The following is a 21,926-nucleotide window of genomic DNA, read 5'->3' on the forward strand; positions in this document are numbered from 1 at the left end:
CTCTATCAGTGGTCATTACAAAGTTAAACATTCCATAACAATTGTACACATTGGATACATTTTTGGTCACTAATCCTATAGATATGACTTACTGAAGTCAGTACTTACAAGTTAGATAGGTTGAACTCGATGGACAAACGTCTTTTTCAGCCTTAATTACAATGTTACTATGTATGTAATAAAACCTGTATAAGACAGAACTAAGGGGTATATTTATTAAGCTCGGTGAAGTGATGAAGTGTCTGGTTTTTATCACCGGCCAATCAGCTCCTACCTGTCATTTTTCAAACCAAGCCTGTAACTTCACAGTTGGAAGCTGATTGGCGGGTGATAGAAACCAGACACTTTGGGGCAGATGTATTAAGCCTGGCGAAGAGATAAACTAGAGATAAAGTTGAGATAAAGTGGAAGGAGATAACGCACCAGCCAATCAGCTGTGTTTGAAATATAACAGCTGGGAGTTGATTGGCTGGTGCGATATCTCCTTCCACTTTATCTCTACTTTGTCTCCAGTTTATCTCTTCTCCAGGCTTAATACATCTGCTCCACTATGACTTCACCGAGCTTAATAAATCTGCCCCTCAGTTTCCTAAACACATTCTCTTACCACATGTTAAGATGCCTGTCCCTTTTTGCTGGCAGCTACTCTCTGATCTCTCTCTTCCAGTGCACTGATTGAGAGCTCAGATCCACACACATACAGCAGACTTGGCCTTAAGGTGCCCATACACTAGAGCACTTTGGGCACTTTTCATCCAATTCCAACAGTCGGTCCAATAAATCCGAAGAAAAGGGTCAAATCGCATGTGTTTAACCTTAAATTCTGATCCGATGGGCAGTCCTGTGTGCATTGGATCAGAGTTTGAGATCGCAATGCCTGCACTATAGATTTATCGGAACCCGCGGGCCTTGCTGGGATCACATATGATACATTGTATGCAAAAGGACTGCATACGATGTATCGTATGTGATCCTGCCACCCGGGAAGCTGCCGAGAGGTTTAAGGGGGATCGTATGCGCCTTCTCCCCTTGGAAAAGACGCATAGTGTCTTTGCACCTTAACTCTTGCAGTTTATTAAATAAGTTTCTGAACCTGCCTTTTTTTATGTGTTTACAACTATATAAACAAATAAATGAATTATTTCAGAACATTATTTGACTATTATTCAAAATAATAGTAAAGCAAAATATTAGTAAAGTAAAATTGGTTCTGGTAACATTCATTACAAAATAAACATTACCAGAAGCAATTTTACTTTACTATTATTTTGAGTTATCTATCAACTTTCAATCATTTTTTTTTTAATTTATTAAAATGGTTGACGTTTTAATAATATAACAGTAAGAAGTGTGTTATAACAACGTTGTATAAATATTGAGTCACTGTCCACACTAGATTTATAGGTCATTTAATATGAAGAACGCAGTATTTATCCATATATCCCTTAAATGTTTGTCTTCTTTCTATAAAACAGTTATAATGTTAACTAAAGTGCACAGTCTGGAATCTGATCACTAGAGTAGGACCCTCAAGCAGTAAGGCCCACAAAGGGTTTCAGCTGCACCACTGTGGGCCAATCCAACTCTGAACCTGCAGTATTTGATGCACAGATGGAAACTGCACAAGAGTAAAGAAATACAGTATATTGTATAGATCGGTTATATGTTGTTTTTTTTTTCAATAACATTTCTCAAGCATTTCTGTGGCATTTCCAGTATAATGGAAGGATAGATGTAAACTGTCTCTGTTTGACTATAAGACAACATGGTTCACCTTTAGATTTGGTCATACATCAGTCATTTATTCATAAAATTAGCCTTTTTTACACTTTTTACCAATATGTTTGTACATATTGTAAACTTGTGTCTTCTTACGCCTGATGTGGAGATGTGGGGCACCCGTGTGTATATGTAGGCACATCGGCAGGGATGCGATTTAGGAAGCGCACCTCTTGCTGTTGCTGCAGTGCTGTTACAACACAATGATAATGATGACTCTCAGCACTAGGAATGATTGGCAGTTAGCAGACTGACCCTTGCAGCTGATACTGAAATCATAGCATTGTTCCTGTATTGTATCACATCTATTTGCATCTCTTAATTTATATTTAAATTATTGCATGGAAGAAATGTCCTGTTTCATTCTTAACACTGAAAACAACTTATTTATATTTAGTTTGTATTATGTATTTCTGTTTTATTATATTTTACATAAAAATGCAACTTTCACATATATTAATAACTGCCACATGCAATTTACACATTTACAGTTGCTGCATTTTGCACATGATTGACTTATATCCATCGGCTTACATACCTTTCCGACACTTATTATATTTGGGTACTGGAGGACTGGTGCAATGATATTCATGATAATCATGATGATGGTGACTATCAGCAGGACTATATATCTGCTTCTAATTGGGATTTATTTATTGTGGGAAGTAATTATACACATGGCTGTAACTAAGAACTTAGCAGATGGCTCTGTGGGCAGCACGATTGCTTCCGCCACAGCACCCTGCAGCCAGAATCACTGCTGTAGTGCCTTGGACCTCTAGGTAGGCACCCTGTAGTCTCTACAGATGATCAGTGGTTCCTCAGGAGGCTCCAGTCAGTGCTGCACTTACCGATGCCAGCAGCCCCGCCCCCTCTGTTCAGTATAATTAAGGCATACTCTCCATGTGCCCTGGTGCACAGTTACAGTACTGTACTTGCTCTTTTTTGCTTTACTGCCACTTCAGAATCAGACCCTAATATGATAATAATAATTTTTATTATGCATAGTTTTACCATACATTCTGTCAAATATTTTCTGGGTTATTATTGCAAATAATTACCTCGGTCAAAGAAAAACATGCATTATCATAGTCATAAGGTACAAGTTGCTGACATCTATATAAATACTGATTTAAACATTCATTCCCTCTCAACACGTCGGGTCACCAGCCTGTTAAACACCCCCCTTCATGCAAAGTGAATGAACAAGAGAAATCTAAATCAAATAAATATTTGGTGTGATCCTGCCTTTGCCTTCAAAACAGCGTTGATTCTTCTAGGTATACTTACGCAAAACTGAAACAAAAACAGCTGTGTAGGAGGCTTAAAACTGAGCGAGGAAAGGCCAAACTCTGATACAATGGTGAGGTTGTGGAACCTCATCCTAAACCATGTCCTAGGTTTATCATGGCAAGACTAAGCACAGCAACAAGATAATGTAGTGATACTGCATCAATAAGGTCTCTCCAAGCCAAAGATTTTTACTTTGCAGCAGTTTTTACACACCTAAATTACCTAAAACTTTTACCCAGTACTGTATATAGGTATATAGCTCTCGCACATCACCGGATACCCCAGGCTCTGAAACCTAGCTGCAAAGCCAGACGCAGGGCAAGCCATGTTTCAGGTCGCAGCAATTGCCGTCATGCAGCCACTCTTTCAGGGTGTGACCAGTCTCCAGAGGTAGTGTGCCCAGCTGCTGTTAGATAGTGAATGGTCTGGACCCTTGATAAATATATATAGTAAATGCTGCTAGTGCATGCATGGTAATGTATCAGATCAATAATAGCAATGCGCTATAGAAAATATACCATAGTTGCAAGAGTAAGTGGGGCTCAGGCAGTAGGGCCTGTCGGGGTTTACCCTAAGGGCCAATCCAACCATAAACTTCATATCATATTTTCGCTTCTGTTTTTAATTGATTCAGTAAAGTAAGCAATGAGGACTAATCATATCAAATCATATCAAATTTGCTTGAAGTAACTGTACTAGTTGAATTGTTAAGTTTTGTGTATAAAACATAATGGTTTTAATAAAAGGATGTACAATCCACTTTATAGGACAGAAACTAATTTGATTAACAAACCGTACAGTTCTATGAAAGTTTTGCTGTGTTTGTAGCTATACACAATAGAGTGAATATATTAGATGGTAGAAGGGACTTTATGACACACTGGCAATAATTTTTTAAATGGCCAGTATTTACATCCACAGCAAGTGTACATATTTGTGCATTCCCATGTACACTACTGATGGTATGTTGTGTACAATAACACTGTCAACATTCAAATTGGCTGTGGGGGAGGTTAGTGTTAGGTAGGAAGTTAGGGTGCGGGTGGGAAGTTTAGGGTTAGGCTGTGGGTTGAAAGGTTAATGTTAGACTGCAGGGGGAGGTTATGGTTAGACTGCAAGTGAAGGTTCGGCTTGGCTGTTGGGGGGGGGGGGGGCTATGACACTAGAGGGAGGGTTAAGAATTGGTATTAGGATTATGGAAAGGAGAAATATACTTCCCAATAGTAACGGTCAGATGACTGCAGGGAAGTACACGGTAGATGCCACTGCAGACACCTGGATTGTGTAGGTCACTGCTGGGCCACTAGGACACATTGTCGACAATGTCAGCATTTCATTACTGTCTACTGTGCAGGATGAATGTTGACACTATAACTGTTGATATATTGTACCCAACCCCTACTGAGTCCTACATATCGTACACAGTTATTTTTCTGGTCTGACCCAATAGTCATTCAAATTAAGCATATTTTTGACTGTCTGTAAATACCCAGTTTGTTGTATCACTGTCTCCTATTGTAAAGCACAACGGAATATGCTGCACTATATAAGAAACTGTTAATAAATAAATAATATTAAATCTTTAGGAACTACTCTAAGGCACTAAGGTTAGATTTTCCACTGCAAATAGACTACAATGCCATTAATATTAGATGGGCTGTATATAGGTGACATTTCTTTTAAATCAAAAAATCTATTGGAAATTAGTATAGAAGTGTATTAGCTTATTTATATAAAAAGACAAAGGCAGTCACTTTAAAGGAAATCACATGGCTGCAGAGTCTTTTAGAACTGCATCAGACCCTTTCAGGATGACCTGAATTAAGGAGATGATTTTGCTGACTGTAATGTAGTGAGGATATAATGGTATGCTTTTTAACAGAGCTGCAGCTTCAAACACAGAAGAAAAACCCATTGGATCCTCTCTCCTCACCAAACCCAAAATGATTAAGTAGTAAAAGGAACTAGAATATGCTGGGTCCCCTCACTCCACCTCCCACTCAAGCGACCTCTATGTTCCTACCCTGTCCCTGCTCTGTCTAGCCCCTTCCTGCTGTAGCTGCCCTCCGGGTAAGCGCTATCCCGCAAAATATTCAGGGTGACCCTGCACTACAACCCAGTACCCAAAATATACCTATCTTGTATCAGAAAGTAGATCTGTCCTCATTGGTGCCACCTGCCCACTGATATCTTCAGGAAGATGGCGCTGCACAGTGAATGAAAAGACCCTGGTACTGTGCCAGAGCCTTTGCTCTATTGTCCCACGGGGGGTTTTCCCTGTACCCCTGTGGGCCAGTCCAACCCTGTGTTACATATTTGGGGTCGTGCCATACCATTCTTATTATATGTTCTGTCTACTGCTAGTTCTTAGAAACTGTCATGAATACCATACTGATTAAACAACCAAACACAATGTAAAGTCATCAGAACAAGTTTACAGCTAACAAGACAAATGAAATGAGTGTATTTATCACCTGGAGGCTACTGTAGCGTCTGGTGCCGGCATGCTTATTAGTAGTGTGGTGATAAGACAAACTCAGTAGCAATACTTTTTTCTTTTCATTCAGTTGAAATAGAGAGGCGAAAGTAAGGTATGTCATCTAGTGGATGAATATAGTATTGCTGCACTGCATTACTAGACTAAGTATATACTGTACTCTGTATGTCAATATATTCACAAGGTCAAAGTTTTATTCTTATATAATTCCCTCATGCATAATATATAAAAAAAAAATGTATTAAATGGCCTATAAAATATTTTTTTCTGTTATCAATTGCCAGTTTTTCTGTGTACTTTACACAGAGGCACAGATATGTGGGTGTCATCTTCAGGCATTATTTGTGGCCCTCCTTCCCTCTCACAACAAGGCCTCTATCCGCCACACATGTGTGCATTCCCTAAGAACTCACCTTATCACATTCCTCAGCTAACCTCATATCTTCTCAAAGCCAGTCTGTGCAGTGATTACCCCTGTACACGGCTCACACATTTCTAGCATCTACAGTATTATCTTTCAGTATACCTCTTTCAGTACCAAAATGGTTGACACAAGTTTTTTTGGGGTGTCATTTTGTATATTTAATCATATCTAAGCTCAATCAATGTCCTATAGACTGTGATAAGGAAATCTAATTTATGTATATCTATATCTATTAATGCCAAGTCTAATTTCTTTATTTATATGTTAATACCAATTTTAATTTGAGTGTGATATGCACCCCGACCGGCGGGTTTCCGACAGTCGTTTCTCCAACATCAGTAGTCCGACAGGAGGGCGAGCGCATCGAAGCCCCTTGTGGGCTTGTTGGCCCACTGCGCTCGCCACCTGCTCTATTCTCCCACTGTGGTCGAGCATTTAGCAGTCGGGATTCCGTTGTCAGATAAACGTCCGTTAAATATCCGACTGTTGGGGAGTCATCCGGCACCCATTTTATAAGTATTACCATTTATAAAACTAAATATACGTTTTGCTATTGTTACTACTACTACTACTACTACTACTATTACTACTACTACTTGTAACTACATCTACATTTATATAAATATATATTTGAAATCAAAATTTCAGATTCTGTCATTAATCAGGATTCTCTCTGCTCAGTGACAGTTCCAGTTACTTTTATTACGGTTAATATTAACTTTAGAACAGGAAACATTATTTGTCAGTAAATTGTATCCCCTACTCCCTGTGTATCAGAACAGCTTTTCCTTTTTCTTTAGTGTCTGTACTGTATGAGATGGGGGCAAATAAAGGAATTATTTTAGCATCAATATAGAACAAATATTGTATTTTACTGAGCAGATTAGTACAGAATCTATTATATAACAAGCTAGAGCCATGGACCGAGTGCAAGTTAAGTAGAGGGCTGAATGGAGGTGCCCCCCTCACACATCTCTCAGGTGGCCCCTCAGGACACAAGCCCCTTTCCCTGCATGTATTAGCACTGTTGGCACTCCCTCTGCAACCTAGAGGTCTTGTGAACAGATACCCCCCTAAACCACACACACTCCAAATCCTAACTGCATTCAATCTGCTGGAGGAAGAAATAGCCCCTCCTTCCACACGCAATGTCCCAAGGGGGATATATACACCCAAGAATATGGGGAGGTGGGAGGAAAAAGGGAAGAAACAGTAAATGGGAGAAACAGGGGGAAGAATTGGAGAAGGTGGGAGGAAAGTGGAAGAACAAAGGGAATGATGAGTCCAATTTTATAGCCTATGATATAACCAGTCTGAACATCAGTCTAAAATTGCACTGTGGTCTCAGTGGCTGTATCCCTTCTTACTGTACACTCACCAGCAGCCAGCAGATGGCACCCAATAGAGCTGTTCACTTGTAACTCCGTTCTGGCATGATCAGATGCTGGTGCCGGCATTTCAGCTTGCACCCACTGGGACTTTTAAACATAGAAACATAGAATTTGACAGCAGATAAGAACCATTTGGCCCATCTAGTCTGCCCTTTTTCATCCATATTGTTACCCTTTTCAAATCACGCTTATTAGTTTGGTCGGGTGAAGACGCTACGCTAAACCCGACCACAATGAGAGCGATCAGCACAATATACACCATCAATTGAATATCGCCGCACAATTTCCCGTCACTTTATACAGGAAATCGGGTGGCAATAGCAATTGAATTCCCCTAATGTGTGTAGTGAGAGCTGAATGGGGACTTGTGCTCACACCCAATGAGTAACTGCCCCCTCCTTTTCAATGCACTACATATATAAATATGACTGAAAGGCTGTTATAATTGCTTTGATATATGTATATATCTCTACATCGTCTTTACCATTGAGAACTCAATTGTTGGCTTCATCAATTGATAGTTGGCATATGCTGGCTATAAAGTTTCAGCTTAGGGGCAAGTCAACACACCGCCCACTCCTAACTTGTCATTTTAAGTGTGCTGTAAAATCAATGAGCTGATTTATGAATTGACAAACAGCTCTTCTGTAATAAGCATATTGCTGGGGAGAGCCTATTTACCAACCAGTTGTTGCACTGTCTTATGGTAATACCATCTGGACATGGCTTTACCAGAACAATAGCATGAGAAAAAAATGCTTTATATCTAAAATACAACACTATTAAAAATACAGTATTGTTAAATTATATATATAAATATAAAATGCAGAGGTACTCGTTAGTTATATGGGCAACACTGTAGCTGCACAGGACTGTGTCATTGTCTTTTGCCACTTAACACTGTTTTCAAATCCTTGGCAAACTACAGTGGTGTCTGTATAATTAACAAGTACCAAAAAAAAAAAAAACTTAAATGTACTTGAACAAAGTTCACATGGAGTTAATAGATAACATTATATATAAGTAATATTTTATGTACATTTACCACGTTCTCACCATACAGCATGCCCCCACCGCAGCAACAATAGTTCCTCTAACAATAGAAATTTGTAATACTAAAACCAAAAACAACAACACATTTATAATGTAAAATCTATCAACTTACCTAGGTCAAAGTTAACATGTCCTCTTATTTCTTTCTCTCTCTGTTCAGTCTATTCTCTTCCGCCACCTCTCTCTAGTGCAATGATGGGCTGGATTCATGTTCCTAGAAGCATAATCTAAAAACTTAGTTGTGATCCCTGTTTATGAGGCTGCAACATTCACTCCTTACAGCATTGGAGTTAAGGGAGTCCCATCAAATAGTGAATCCAACCCAGTCCAGGCCATAGAACTTCAAAAAAGTTCTAGCCTAGCCTGCGGTTGCTGTCGGAGCTACTGGAAATATAGTAGGGAATTTAAGGGTATTAATATTGAAGAATTTGTTCTGGATGATTAACCCCGTCATTCCATCACTGAATCTGTTTTGGTATTATTATGTTCAGCACTATCTATGTATTCTTTAAAAAATGAGTCCATTATTACACTGTCTCCTTTGTACTTGGGCAACCGATGATAGGATATTCCACAAGGCAATATAATCTATGCTGGGCTATGTGCTAGTAACTAGCTCACTGAGCGTTTGTATACAGCACTACAGATTCCTTAGTGACCTGATATAAAGAAGTGTCATGAGATTTTAAATATGTTTTGAAGAGCCTCTTCCTTACCCTTTTATTCCTTCCTAGTAAAGTGACCTTTTTAAATGGATGGAAGTGGGCCTAGATGACAGTCTTGATGAATGCGGTCATGTTCACTCAATAAAATAAGGCCCAGTGCATTTGAGGATAAATCAGTGGAATGTACAGCCCCACCTGTCTGTTTCCATCACTCATTTCCACTGTCATTTTCACAGTGCCTGATGGATCACAGTTGCTGTAAAATTAGACAGCCTTTAATCTCATTTCATCCTGATTAGCTTCTCTTTACCCTTTCCCTCTAACTCATTGACTGACACGCTAGAAACTCATACAGTGTGCTATGTTTCAGGACGGATTACAAAACTTATCTTTAACACCTTCTTACCTGGAGAGAGGCACAGGCACTGGATGGAAACTGATTATATACCTGTTAGTGGAGTTTGAGTTTTTTTATGTCCTGTTTTGCTATTGGCAAATTTGCAACATGAGGTACATCCTACAAATCATTAATTTGCTTCCAGATGGCAGCCACTGGGAAACTTCTTTAGAATTTAAATGTACGTTACATTTTCCGTATTCCCTAAATTTGTTTGTTGTTCTGCCTTCAGAATATATTTTTCTGCATAATTCTGTGCACAAGTCCCACTTGAGTTGTCGTAAAGTTGATCCACAGTAACAGGGTAGAATACGTTTTTTCAGGCCCAGGTACTCGACTACCTGGCCAGGGGTGTTGGACCTTGGGCTAGATGTACTAAGTTTGAAAAATGTTAAAATTGAGAGTGATAAATGACCAGTTAATCAGCTCTGTCATGTCGCAGGCAGTGTTTGAAAAATGACAGTTAAGAGCTAATTGGTTGGTGGTTTATCACTCTCTATTGTGTCACTTTTAAAGGCTTAGTACATATCGCCCCTTGTCCCATGGTAAATACAACTGTGAATGCCAAGTCCCTCTGTACTTACTGAAGGAGCTTGACCATGCCATTATGGGAACATGCAAGATGGAGCTCTCAAAAATACTTTTGGGACTTTGTAACTGCCCCCTCCTTTTTGTGTCCCTACTTACAATTAGATTATTATAAGGTGATATAATACAGATAGGTTAAGATAAAAAATAATAATAATAAAAAATTAAATAAAAAATTAAAATATACGAATAAAAAAAATAAAAAATAAACAAATGAAATGAAAAGTAACAAAATAAATAAACAATAAAAAGTGTAAAATGCAATATCAAGATTGTTTACAGCTCTTAATAGAGCTTTTTTGCAGAGGCGGAATGTACCGGTGTTTCAGCAGACACTCTTTGCTGAAGTGCAGTGGGAGACAATTATCTAACCCTAGTTACCCTTACTTGTGGGTTTTTGTAGTTATATCTTCTCCCGCCGCTGCTTCTGCTCTGACAGTTTGTGTGTGGTGTTCAGCATCTGTTGTTCAGCGTATGCGGGCACTTCCAGTCAGGTATTTCCGAACTTCCGGTATCCATCTCTCTCCAATGAGTTTCATGCCTTGGGGGCACTTATCCATGGATACACACATTGGTATTGGTGTGGTTTTTATTCTAAAATGTTTGTAAAACTTTATTTGTCTTTTGTTAAAAATTGGATAATTTCCTGTTAAGGAAGTGCTCATAGGTTTTGGCGGCAACCATGTGCTTTCTCTTTTACTGATATTGCAGACATTCAAAAATTATGAATAAGAATAAATAAATAAAAATTATTAAAATAAACTAAATCAATATAAAATAAAATGAAAATAAAAGTAAATCTGAATAAAATATAAAAATAAATATAATAAAAAATAAAATAAAATAACATAAAGAACAGAAAGGTAGTGATGAACAGGGAAACAAAGGAAGATGAGAATGATTATGTGAAGTTTTATAGGAGCTTTTTAGGTCTATGTCAATGTTCAAATCTTAATTCTGGAACTTATTATGCTATGTGGTATAGCTTTCATACTGTAGGTGTTGCTAGGTTTCTATAATAGTTTTTTTTTCTTTATTACATTGCTTGTCATGGCCAAATCAAAATACATATTTCATAGCTGACCAAGTTTGACCTTAATAGTTATAGGAATATAATATAAAAATATTTATGTATATTACTTGTATTAATGGCCAGTGTGAAATATTACCACCACCATGACAAAATCTTGTTTAATCCCAAATAGCTGCTTAAAAATTAGCCACGTGACTAAGTATTCTTCCTGTGAAAGAGATAAATACTATACTCCTTATAAGAGGACCAAAGCTCAAAATGCAGATTCATGGCTAGACTTAAGTTTGTAGCCATGGAGACACTGTCGCCTTTTATGCAGTCTTACAGCAACAGAAAGTCTGCTCAGTGATTCATCACCAGTTCTCATGATGGTTTTCTCCAGATGAAAAAGTGCTTTACGTCATATTATTTTGTGTGAGCAGCCATTTATGACAATACAACAAACAAAAGTGGCGCTATAATGATGAGTCGCCTCTAGTGGGATAGTACTTGCAAGGCAATAAATATGGACCAGGCAGTCATAGATGTGAAGTTCAAAAACATTAGTCATCTGGGACAGGTCCATCCCTTCTCTGGCACTATGAACCTCTTACAATGGAATTTCAGCAGCTGCCTCCACTTCTTGTTTATAAATAGACCATGCTGAAATAGGTAAACTATAAGGGTACCAAGGGAGGGACTCTCATCTCCTGTGGACAAAGAAGGCATTTCAAAATTAAAACTGAAAGTGGGGACCGGTAGCAGCAGGGACCATCGGCGGCAATGGAGGGGGGCAGCATCGCGGCCATCAGCAGTACCCCTCCTACACTGAGGTAGGAGCCGCCGCTATTATAAACCATGAGATAGTGCATCTATGCACATCATGTGCAATATCACTCTGACTAAATGGATCTTGGAGCACTACAATTTCCAAGATCTTATATGTACTAAGAGCCTAATTCAGACCTGATCGCTCACCTACACAGTTGCAGATGGCTGTGATTAGATAGCCACTCCCCAGACAGAAAAGAAACTTGCCCTGTGTAAATGTGCACATGTATTGCGAAAATATTGCTATTCACTATTCATCTGCAAATCCATAGTCAATTCCTGAGCCATCAAATGGATTTTCCAGTCTGTGCAAATGTGAGTAAAGCCCCACACCGATATCATTCAGGTCTTTTGCCCGGGAGTCCAGGGGGATATACTGCTGATATAGCTCATACAGCATATTGGCTAGTGTGTATCGGGCTTAAGTTTGACCCTTTGATATCTCTGCGACAGACACAGGCTGATTGAGGCCATCATTGATGTCAGAGACCCCCCCTTAAAATGCCTGGGCATGCCTGCGTTTTTTTCTGACACTCCCAAAAAAACAGCCTGTTTCCACCCCCAAATGGCGACTTCCTGTCAGTCAAATTGCGAGGGGAATTAGACCTATACACTATTTCTGTCGCCATTTGGGCTCACCCATGTGAGCAATGATCCATATGCCTGCACAGTCATTCCATAATCTTCAATTGCAAATCTGCACAACAGCAATCGACTGAATAACCCCCTAAATTTTATATTATTGCAATTTAAATACACCATGTCAGTAATGTAACCACATAAAGCTGCAGGATAGCTACGATCATAATAATATGTACTGTGTAGATTTATTGTGCAGAGGGATAGGGTCATTTCCAGTAAAACATCTCTGAGCTTGTCCCAGGGAATTGTTGTCAACTATCAGTGGCGGGACTGGTGATTACTTTGCATACATCCAACAATTACCCAGGATTATTGAGGACAACATAAACTCTATGACTGTCTTTAAATCCACATTAGTCACCTTCTACATTTTATCACGAAAAACAGTGCCTTTAGGTCCCCATACACGTTACAATTATTGTATACAATATCGCATCGCATATCGGTTTTGCGATGAGAGGAGATCTAGTACAAAAAGTATGTGCAGCACATACTTTTTATACTACATCTCATCCCATCGCAAAACAGAGATGTGAATAGATGCGATATTGTATACAATAATTGTAACATGCATGGGCAGCTTAAGACACCATAACAATCCTACTACCCAACAAAACCCCATCCTGTGAGTTCCGTCCCATCCAGGGTTCACTACAGTAGGTATGTTAGTGCTGCCAATTTTGTCCCCAAAAAGGTACCACTACCAAGCTGAGATTTGGATTTTTCTGAAAAAAACTAATAAATAATTTTGAAAGGTTTTTTGTTTTTTTCGAGGGGGTAGGTGGATGGTAGGTGGATGGGCTGCCACTGAAGATTACAGCTTTTTATTAAATACATTGCTTGTTTTCAATGCACAATTCTCTATGACATTGAGAACAATTGTGTTTTCCAATTTCTTTGTTATTGTCTTTGCACACAACACAGCTCCCCTTTTCCCTCTGTACAACTGTAATATCTGCAGAACACAGAGCAGCTCTGTGCCATGTGCAAGTGCAGCGGAAGTAAATATCTCAGCTGAGTGACGAAAGACATGGCAGAAAATCAGAGGAGGTAGAGAGCAACGTATTTAGTAGAAACAGAAAAAGAGTATCTATAATCTAATACATTAATAAACTACAACAGGGTGAAAAAATAATTGACAATAATTTTGAACTAAAATGTAAAATAATTCTCTTTCAAACACTGCTTTACGTTTAGCAAAATACTCTGCAACTTTAAAACAAATACTGAAAATAGTATCTCCCTGAAATAATAGTAAAATTCATCTTTGATCCTAATGAGAGACAGCATTGCGTGATATCGATAACACTCTTGTGTTAGTAATAGTAAAAGCCATAATATAGGTGAAGAAGATCTGTGTGGGAGTTAAAGTTTGATAAATCTTCCCCAAGCCCCAGCCAAGTTTGGAAAGCCTGTAGCATCAAAATGATAAAAATGATCATTACACATTCCATATTGCACTACTGCATTTTGCAAGAAGGAGATAGTAAATCACGTGAAATGAGAGATGTATAACTGCAAAAATTCACATGTGAGTTCTGCTGGTTTTTTTTCTCTTTGGCAGAAGTTTATAGAGAAAGATCTGGCCCTGTGTCATATTGATTTCCCACTGCACTGGTTTTCTAAGTGCTCTGTTGATCCGTGTCCAGCAATAAATTTCCAGCCTCAACATGCACATCGCTTCCCTCTTTGTCCTCACCTAGATGGAAGGTGTCCATTAGATGAGATGAGCAAGGACATCATTTTGTGACTAATGCTTCAGCCGCTTTACATGATACCACAGCGGTACATGTGTATGTTTTTCCGAAGGATAGGACGTGACATTTATGGACAGGTATAACGTACAGCCCAGGACGTTATTCTTCTAGGATGGTTAACCTAATCCAAATCATTTGTAGCATATATTAGTTTGCAGAATTGAAAAGAAATCAGTATGTACAAGATTCCCATGACATCCAGCGATGGAAGGGAATACGCTTTGTTTCAGGGACTGGGATTCTACAAGAACATGTTGTGTAGCAGCTTACTGGGGGTTCTCTCTGGGGGTTAGATTAATATTAGTTACAAAAATAGATATTTATTTAGTTTTCTTTTCACAAAAAAGTGCAATTAAATATTATGAATTACAAAATAAAATCTCATTTAAGCACCTGCTATGAAAAATGGCATTGGTAAAGAGGTAAATTTGTTATAATAATAATAATAATAATAATAATAATAATAATAATAATAATAATAACAAAAATAATAACAATTATTATTTTTAGTAATATTGCCAATTATTATTTATAATAATAATGCTAATTATTATTAATATTATTATTCTAAATAGCATTACAGGTTGAGTATCCCGTATCCAAAATGCTCGGGACCAGGAGAATTTTGGATAACGGATTATTCCGTATTTCGGAATATTTTAATATTTCAATGATGTATTTTTAAGTATCTTGCATTTATGCTGTATAAACACATAATATACACACAAATATATTTTATTACCACATAAAATACACACAAACATATTTTAATTGTTCAAAAAACAAGGTTTCAAAACGTGAAACAAAATGTGTGTACTATCTCAGCACTGAATTTGAATGCCAAGCAATCATTTTCTTGCACATATATAGTGCCAGTTACATATCATGTCCCCAGTGATGCTGTTACATATGTCCCCAGTGAGTTTTTAGCAAAAAAAAAAAATTTTTTCACTTTCTGGAATGTCCGTATTTCGGAATAATTCGGATAACGGATATTCGGATACGGGATACTCGACCTGTATTATTATTATAACGATATAGCACCAAGTAATAGGGAAACTTAAACCAGTTTTAATTCTGGGACTAATTTGATGAATAGTTTTTGAAAATTAAAAAAATTGCCGTTGTTTCTCTGATTTTAGATCTGGCTTAAAAACTGTTAAAACCAAGTCTGCTTGTCACTGTTCATACCAGTATACCATTTAGAAATCAGAATAGATTGGGCATTTTTATTGTAACCAGAGAAGCTTGCATTGTAAAGGTAGTAGTGCTTGCAATTTTATTATTAAAAATATTATTATATATTAGATAATATTTTGGTCGTATTAGTAAAATAAATGAAATTTTTTAGAACAAATCTGAAGATAAAGATCAAACTTGACAAAATGTGAAAGCAGACTGTAATAGCAAAATTCAAAAAGAAATTTTAAATTGGGTCCTTGGGCTATTAAAACGTCAACATGTTTGGGGTCGACAAACCAGTGGTGAAATATGATCTAATTCCTATATTACAAATTTCAAGCATCTATAATGACTGTATATATGCATTTTTAAAGTATTAGAACTATTGCTCATTTGTAACATCCCTTACATTGATATGAGCTTGGCCTAGTAACCAGACAAATGGTTACAGTTTATTCCTGAACAGTATATAATATTTAAAAAATTGTGTTCAAGTTAGTATACTGAAGTTTTATATATATATATATATATATATATATATATATTACATTCTAAAAGAGCAATAGACAATACATAAAGACATAAACAATATCAAAATATTTTTTAAAAATATGTAGTCTTCTGTGAGCAACAATTTTATCACAAGGTAGGTATCAAACATACATTCATGAAAAACAATGACAGCCATTTGGAATAAAGACGATTAGCCAAATGCACTAAACTTCAAAAGTGATAAAATGGAGAGTGATAAACAACCAGCCAATCAGCTCCTGCCTGAAATTTTTCAAACACAGTCTGTGACATGACAGGTAGGAGCTGATTGGCTGGCTGTTTATCACTCTCCATTTTATCACTTTTGAAGCTTTGTGCATCTGGCCTAATATGTACCAGAAATGTCCAAATACAGTCCAATATGGAGCTGCACAACTGACGTGTTTTGCCTATAGCCTTCATTATTCTTAGAGATTATGCTGTTATAAACAGTGGGTCAAGCATTCCTCTTCCATCCCAATTTTTGACTACTGGCTAAGGCTTAAATGCCTATTTTGTGCACAAAATACTGCACAGATACTAGGGATTTGTGCAGTACATTCTATAAACACTTAGCCCAGGTATCCATCAACCACTGGATCCACCAACCCAATGGCCAATTCAGGTAAGCATGTAAACTTGCCTATCATCCGCCCTGAGGTCACAGCTCAAGAGGTCATTTGAATTTGCCTGCTCGTCTTTGTCGTAAGTCCCTGCAACCAGGTTACAGGAGGTCGGTGACCTGAATGTACACACAGCAAGAAGTAACAGTATATTAGCAGATATTTTAGGCATCGGTTGTACTGGTCTCTGTGAAGCTACCGAAGAGACCAGAGCTGAAGGGGGCCCATCTTTACTAAGAAATATGTTTTACATGCATTTGTCACCATCAGTTGCTAAATAGGGGGCCCTTACAAACCTTTGCTATGGGGCCTATGAATATCTAGTTATGCCGCTGCTGTAAATGACACAATTCAGGTGTACACACCCACGACCTGCCAGCAACATATCATCTGCTCGCTGGAACGGACAACATATCACCCAGTGTGTAGCCAGCATTAGGCAGTTTGTCTGAGTGAGTTAGGCAGCAGTTTAGGAATATAATGAGTCTCTATTACTGTAATGTAAACACTATGTTGTATTGTACTCTCAAGTCTGACTTATCTGCAGGGCCAGTGTAAGGCTTTTTGGCACTATAGGCAAAACCTAAACTTAATTGCCACCAATACCCAGGCTCTCAATTGAAAGTGTGGAGGTGGCATCTTAGAAGTTCCACAGCCGACACCTGCATTGAGTATAACAAGGATGTCTTCCTGATAGGTAGCCTTGATTTTGTGATAGGCACACTCGGTGGCGTCCCCAGATCCTCTCACCCTAGGCAGCCCTGCTTATATGTGGTTTCCTGTCAGTTTGGGCTGTAGTAAATCTGTGGATTGCAAAACTGCCAGATAACACAAAACTGCTGTTTAGTAAATATACCCCAGTTGTTAGACATGTTGGATCAGTGCCTCTTTGTGTTATGAAAATAAAACAAACCATTAAGTGCATGATTCAGAAGCGCCCACAGCCATAGGTGCCGATTCTGTGGGTGTTTAAGGGCCCGAGCACCCACGTAAATTGATGAGCACCCACAGGCCCGAGTCGTGCTGCTGTGCCGCCATATTAACTTGTATATTTGCAGCTGCAGCACCCGCATCGCCAGCCCTGACGCCTGGCAAACAGTATGCCAGGAAGAGTGTATTCCGTCCGCTCTTTAGTGACCCGGTGGCTGCCGCATAAAAGATGCTGCCCAGCGCCATTAACAGAGCTGACAGAAGCATCTTCCGTAATTTGAATATTGGAGACAACTATGCTGCGTACTGGTATTATTTTGTGACCACGCCCCTTCCCCTTGAAGCCACTCCCCTATATTTTTGGCTTGAGCACCCACCAGCAAAAACATAAATCGGCACCTATGCCCACAGCTGCAGCTTTTGGTGTCACCCGTCTGCGACTTTATACAAAGTCCTTCCCTTTTGTACATCCATGCGCCTGAGTGTAAAGGACCGAAAATCCGCCCAAGCTGTAATCCTGATGGTTGCATCTTTAGAGGCACCATTGAAACTTGCAGCAGCTCTATAACATGCCTGCACTGAAGACACCTCCCTGTAACCGCATAGGAACACCTACTACCCTTTCAATAGGTTTTACTGTCCGTGCAACTGAAATCATGACTGCAACTCTGTACGGCTACAATCAGGATGCATGAGTGTTGCGACATAGTTGCATGCGTAGTAGCCGTTAATCGCTGTCCTACATCTGACATTGCCAGTGCATCCACCTATGAAACAGATCATAAATGTATAGATGTCGTGTTCTGACAATTCATTGATTTAGAATAGTGAAATGTTTTCATCTATGCATTTCTAATGTGGACAGCCAGCTCTCTATTGCGCTGCGCTAATGTGTGATTGCTTGCGGCAGCACTCAAATCCCATGAACAGTGTTCTGGTTTATGTTTATGTTTTTTAAAAGAGAAATTTTTTCAGTTTTAATTATCGTCCACAACTTATTTTACTTATATAGTGAATTGCAACACTAATAAATAGACATGCTATCTTTTATTAAATTTAGCATAACATAAAAGATTTGTGGGGGTCAGACCATATGTCCTACTGGCAACCTAGCAGGACCTGCGTATTGACCTTATGAAAAACAACAACGAACCTTATTGTATATGATTGGCATGTTATGATATGTGATAAGTTTGCTTATGGTTATTACTAGTATGCTTACAGTTATTGTTGTTTTTCAGTCATGCCATACAACAGCGCTCATCACTGTGTGGTGGAAGTAGAGAACTTCTTGTTTGTGTTGGGAGGAGAAGACCAGTGGAATCCTAATGGTAAGTTAAGATACCATTGCACATGCTGTGACACATCCATGACACGTGCTATAATGTCTATATCAAATATAATGTTATAAACATGCTATGGGGGGAAATAGTGGCGGGGCCCTATTCAATGCTGTCTTTACAATGACAGTATTGAACAGGGATCACGGCAAAACAAGCCCGACTGCCAATAACGGCCTTGGATTGGCGCAATCCCGGCCACAGATCGACAATCCACGCCCATTTACATGGACACGCCCACTTTTCACTGATCGGCAGGCGGGACATTGAATCCCGCCTGCCGATTTGCTGTTGGGCAAAACGCAAACGGGCCCGGATCATGGCGGTTGGGAGGGAGCAACAGATGTGATCCGGGATTGAATACCCCCCTATGTGTTTGTAGCATTTAAATATACTTATTCCTTATAACTGTGTGATTATTTACATTTTTACTTTGATTTGTGATTTTACATTAAAAAACTTGACTGAAGTTCGATAAAGTAAAAATGGAAAGATGTTAAATTAATAAATAGTATGTAGTTACCATATTGAATGTCAGAATGTCGACATTATATTCTAGGAGGTTCAGAATGTTGACATACAGTATTCAGTAAGAATATCGACATGTTCTTAAAGCATAATGCATGTCTACATTCTACACCCCACCTCCCACAAAAATAAAATAACTTCATGCTTATGCAGTCCTCTGCCTCCACTTAAACATAGTGCACTTGGCAGCATCGCCCGGCATCAGAGGTGCAGCGTGGAGTCATTGCACCTGGAGCAAGTTCAAGTCTTGGCCCCACCTCCCTCGTGCCCTCCCCCATGGCATTTTATTGCCACTTACACATAATGCCCCCAGTAGTGCCGCATGCTAATAATGCCCCTTGTAGTTTCACTTTCTAATAATGCCCCCAGTAGTGACACTTGCTCATAATGACCCAAATACTGACACTCACTCATAATGCCCAAACAATACTCTTCACCTCCTGGCCTGCCTGAATCAGCATCTGTCTCCCAAACCTTGGGCCATCAGTCCCTCTGAAGCGACAAGAGCACATTTCCGCTGCCCATTGCTAAGCCATTTCAATTATAGTGCCGGCTTGTGACATGAGCCAATTGGAGCTCGCAGTCCGGCAGCCAATCACTAATCATGGCTGCTGATTTGCAAGTTCTGATTGGCTGCTGACCGGCACCACATTTGAAACGTGCTGCCCTGGAGCCAGCCCTACTTGGAAGCGGCTGCTGTGCTCTGATTGGGGAGGGGTTGATTAGAGGCCAGGGGGTAGAAGGAAAGGCTGCTGTGCTCTGGCTAGGGGGAAAAGAGGAGAGGCTGCTACCCCTGCCGTTCTGGCTGGCTACCACCGCTGTACTGGCTGGGCGGGGAGGGGGTGGCTGTCGTAGGACTGGGCTGCTGCTGTTGCTCTGTCAGAGAGTGGAGTGGATCCAACCACTGATTCACTGTGCCCTGTACAGATTTCATCCGATGGAGCTCGTGCTCCACTCGAGCCACTCAGCATTAAACATAATAAACCACTCTACATGTACTCACTAATCTGAAATCATGAGAACCTACATTTGGTCATTGGGACCTATTTATCAATAATTATTAGCAGAATATTCCACAAAAAAATCTGTTAGCAGGGGGTACCCACAAATAATAACTTCCCCCAAATGTACTGTATGTATGAGGGACCACAGCAGATATTGGACATAGAAGCTGCAGGCTCCTTTATTTGCTCATAAAAGCACCCCCATAGTTTTCTATGGGGGCTGTTTTTTTTGTTTGTTTTTTTTGTTTCCCAAAATTTACCAAGTTCCAGAATGTGATGTATTCCAGAGCTTAATCTAGGAAACCATTATAACCTATGGGCTACTTTCCACAAGGAAAGTGGTAGAACAATGGGGAGGCAAGTCACATTGCTGCACTCTTCCAAATGCCAGGGAGTACCCAAATGACTTGTGCAGTGTCTCCTTAGGTACACCAGGGAGTGATGGGTAAGGTTAGTACAGCACAGTCAGAGATAGGCTGATTATCTGGCTTCTTCCATTTATCTTTCTCCATCTCTCGCATGTTCATCTCTCATGTTCATTATTCAGGGTTAAATGTATTGTTGCATCAGTGTTAAACCATGCACAGATATTTTATTCATCTATTCTTCTTGGATAATCTGAAATGATGGCAATACAGGGAAACATCAGCCCCAGATATTACATTTAAATAATCTTACTTTAATAAATGAAATCCGTCCAAAGACATGAAAAAGTCATCAGACCATGTTAAATTGCTGTGCATCCTAATGCTGGGCTGAGTAATTCTGAAAGTGCAAAATACATTAATATTTAAAAGTGTTGACTCGGAAATAAAAAAGCAGCAAGAAATGAGAACACTTTAATCTGAATTTATGGGGAGAAAATGATGTTAAACATGCAAAGCGTACATACGGGTATTCGTGCTGCAGTCATACATGTGACATATGTGCAGTATAACAGGACTCTGGGAACAGATTAACATGTGTTATCACGCTCCATTGAGTGTCAGGACCTAATTCTGGTCCATTTGCAGGGTCACGTTCGTTTGCACCGGGCCGATGTTTGTTGTTTGCGCATGTGCATGCGTTGGGTGCGTGCAGCCATGGCGAACAAACTATTCGCGGAGTACACGCACCCATCCTTGCGAGCAGAGGGGGGGGGCAGACCATTATCATATGTGAACGCCCACCGTTTCTTGGGCATTCCCATGAGAACGCTGGGTGTTCTCACGTCAATGGGAATATGACGCAGCACCGGATGTCAGCTGCCCGTGCTATTCCCTCAGAATGTGCATACAGATCTAAGGGGTGATCTGAGCAACCTTAGATTTACGTGCACGTTCCACATCATTCGATGGTCGGCGACCATCAAATGATGTGGGTGTTCCCCCGCAGGCTGGGAATGGATTCTTATGTAAAACATCCATTCACATGCACAGGCCGTGCGAACGTACCACCATTCACAAGATGGGATCGGGTT

The 21,926-nt window shown here is 39.4% G+C and overlaps 1 protein-coding gene across 4 annotated transcripts in view; it reads left to right on the forward strand.

Annotated features, from left to right (window-relative positions):
• Nucleotides 1-21,926, forward strand: part of KLHL14 (kelch like family member 14) — a 92,306-nt gene that overhangs the window by 53,399 nt on the left and 16,981 nt on the right. For all 4 annotated transcript variants that reach the window (XM_083187458.1, XM_083187457.1, XM_083187456.1 and 1 more), the window contains one exon: nucleotides 18,837-18,926. In XM_083187458.1, coding sequence (XP_083043584.1) covers nucleotides 18,837-18,926 — 90 coding nt within the window. The remainder of the gene's footprint in view (nucleotides 1-18,836; nucleotides 18,927-21,926) is intronic.

The sequence above is a fragment of the Crinia signifera genome, chromosome 5 (assembly GCF_055691185.1).
Source record: "Crinia signifera chromosome 5, ASM5569118v1, whole genome shotgun sequence".
Classification (NCBI taxonomy): domain Eukaryota; kingdom Metazoa; phylum Chordata; class Amphibia; order Anura; family Myobatrachidae; genus Crinia; species Crinia signifera.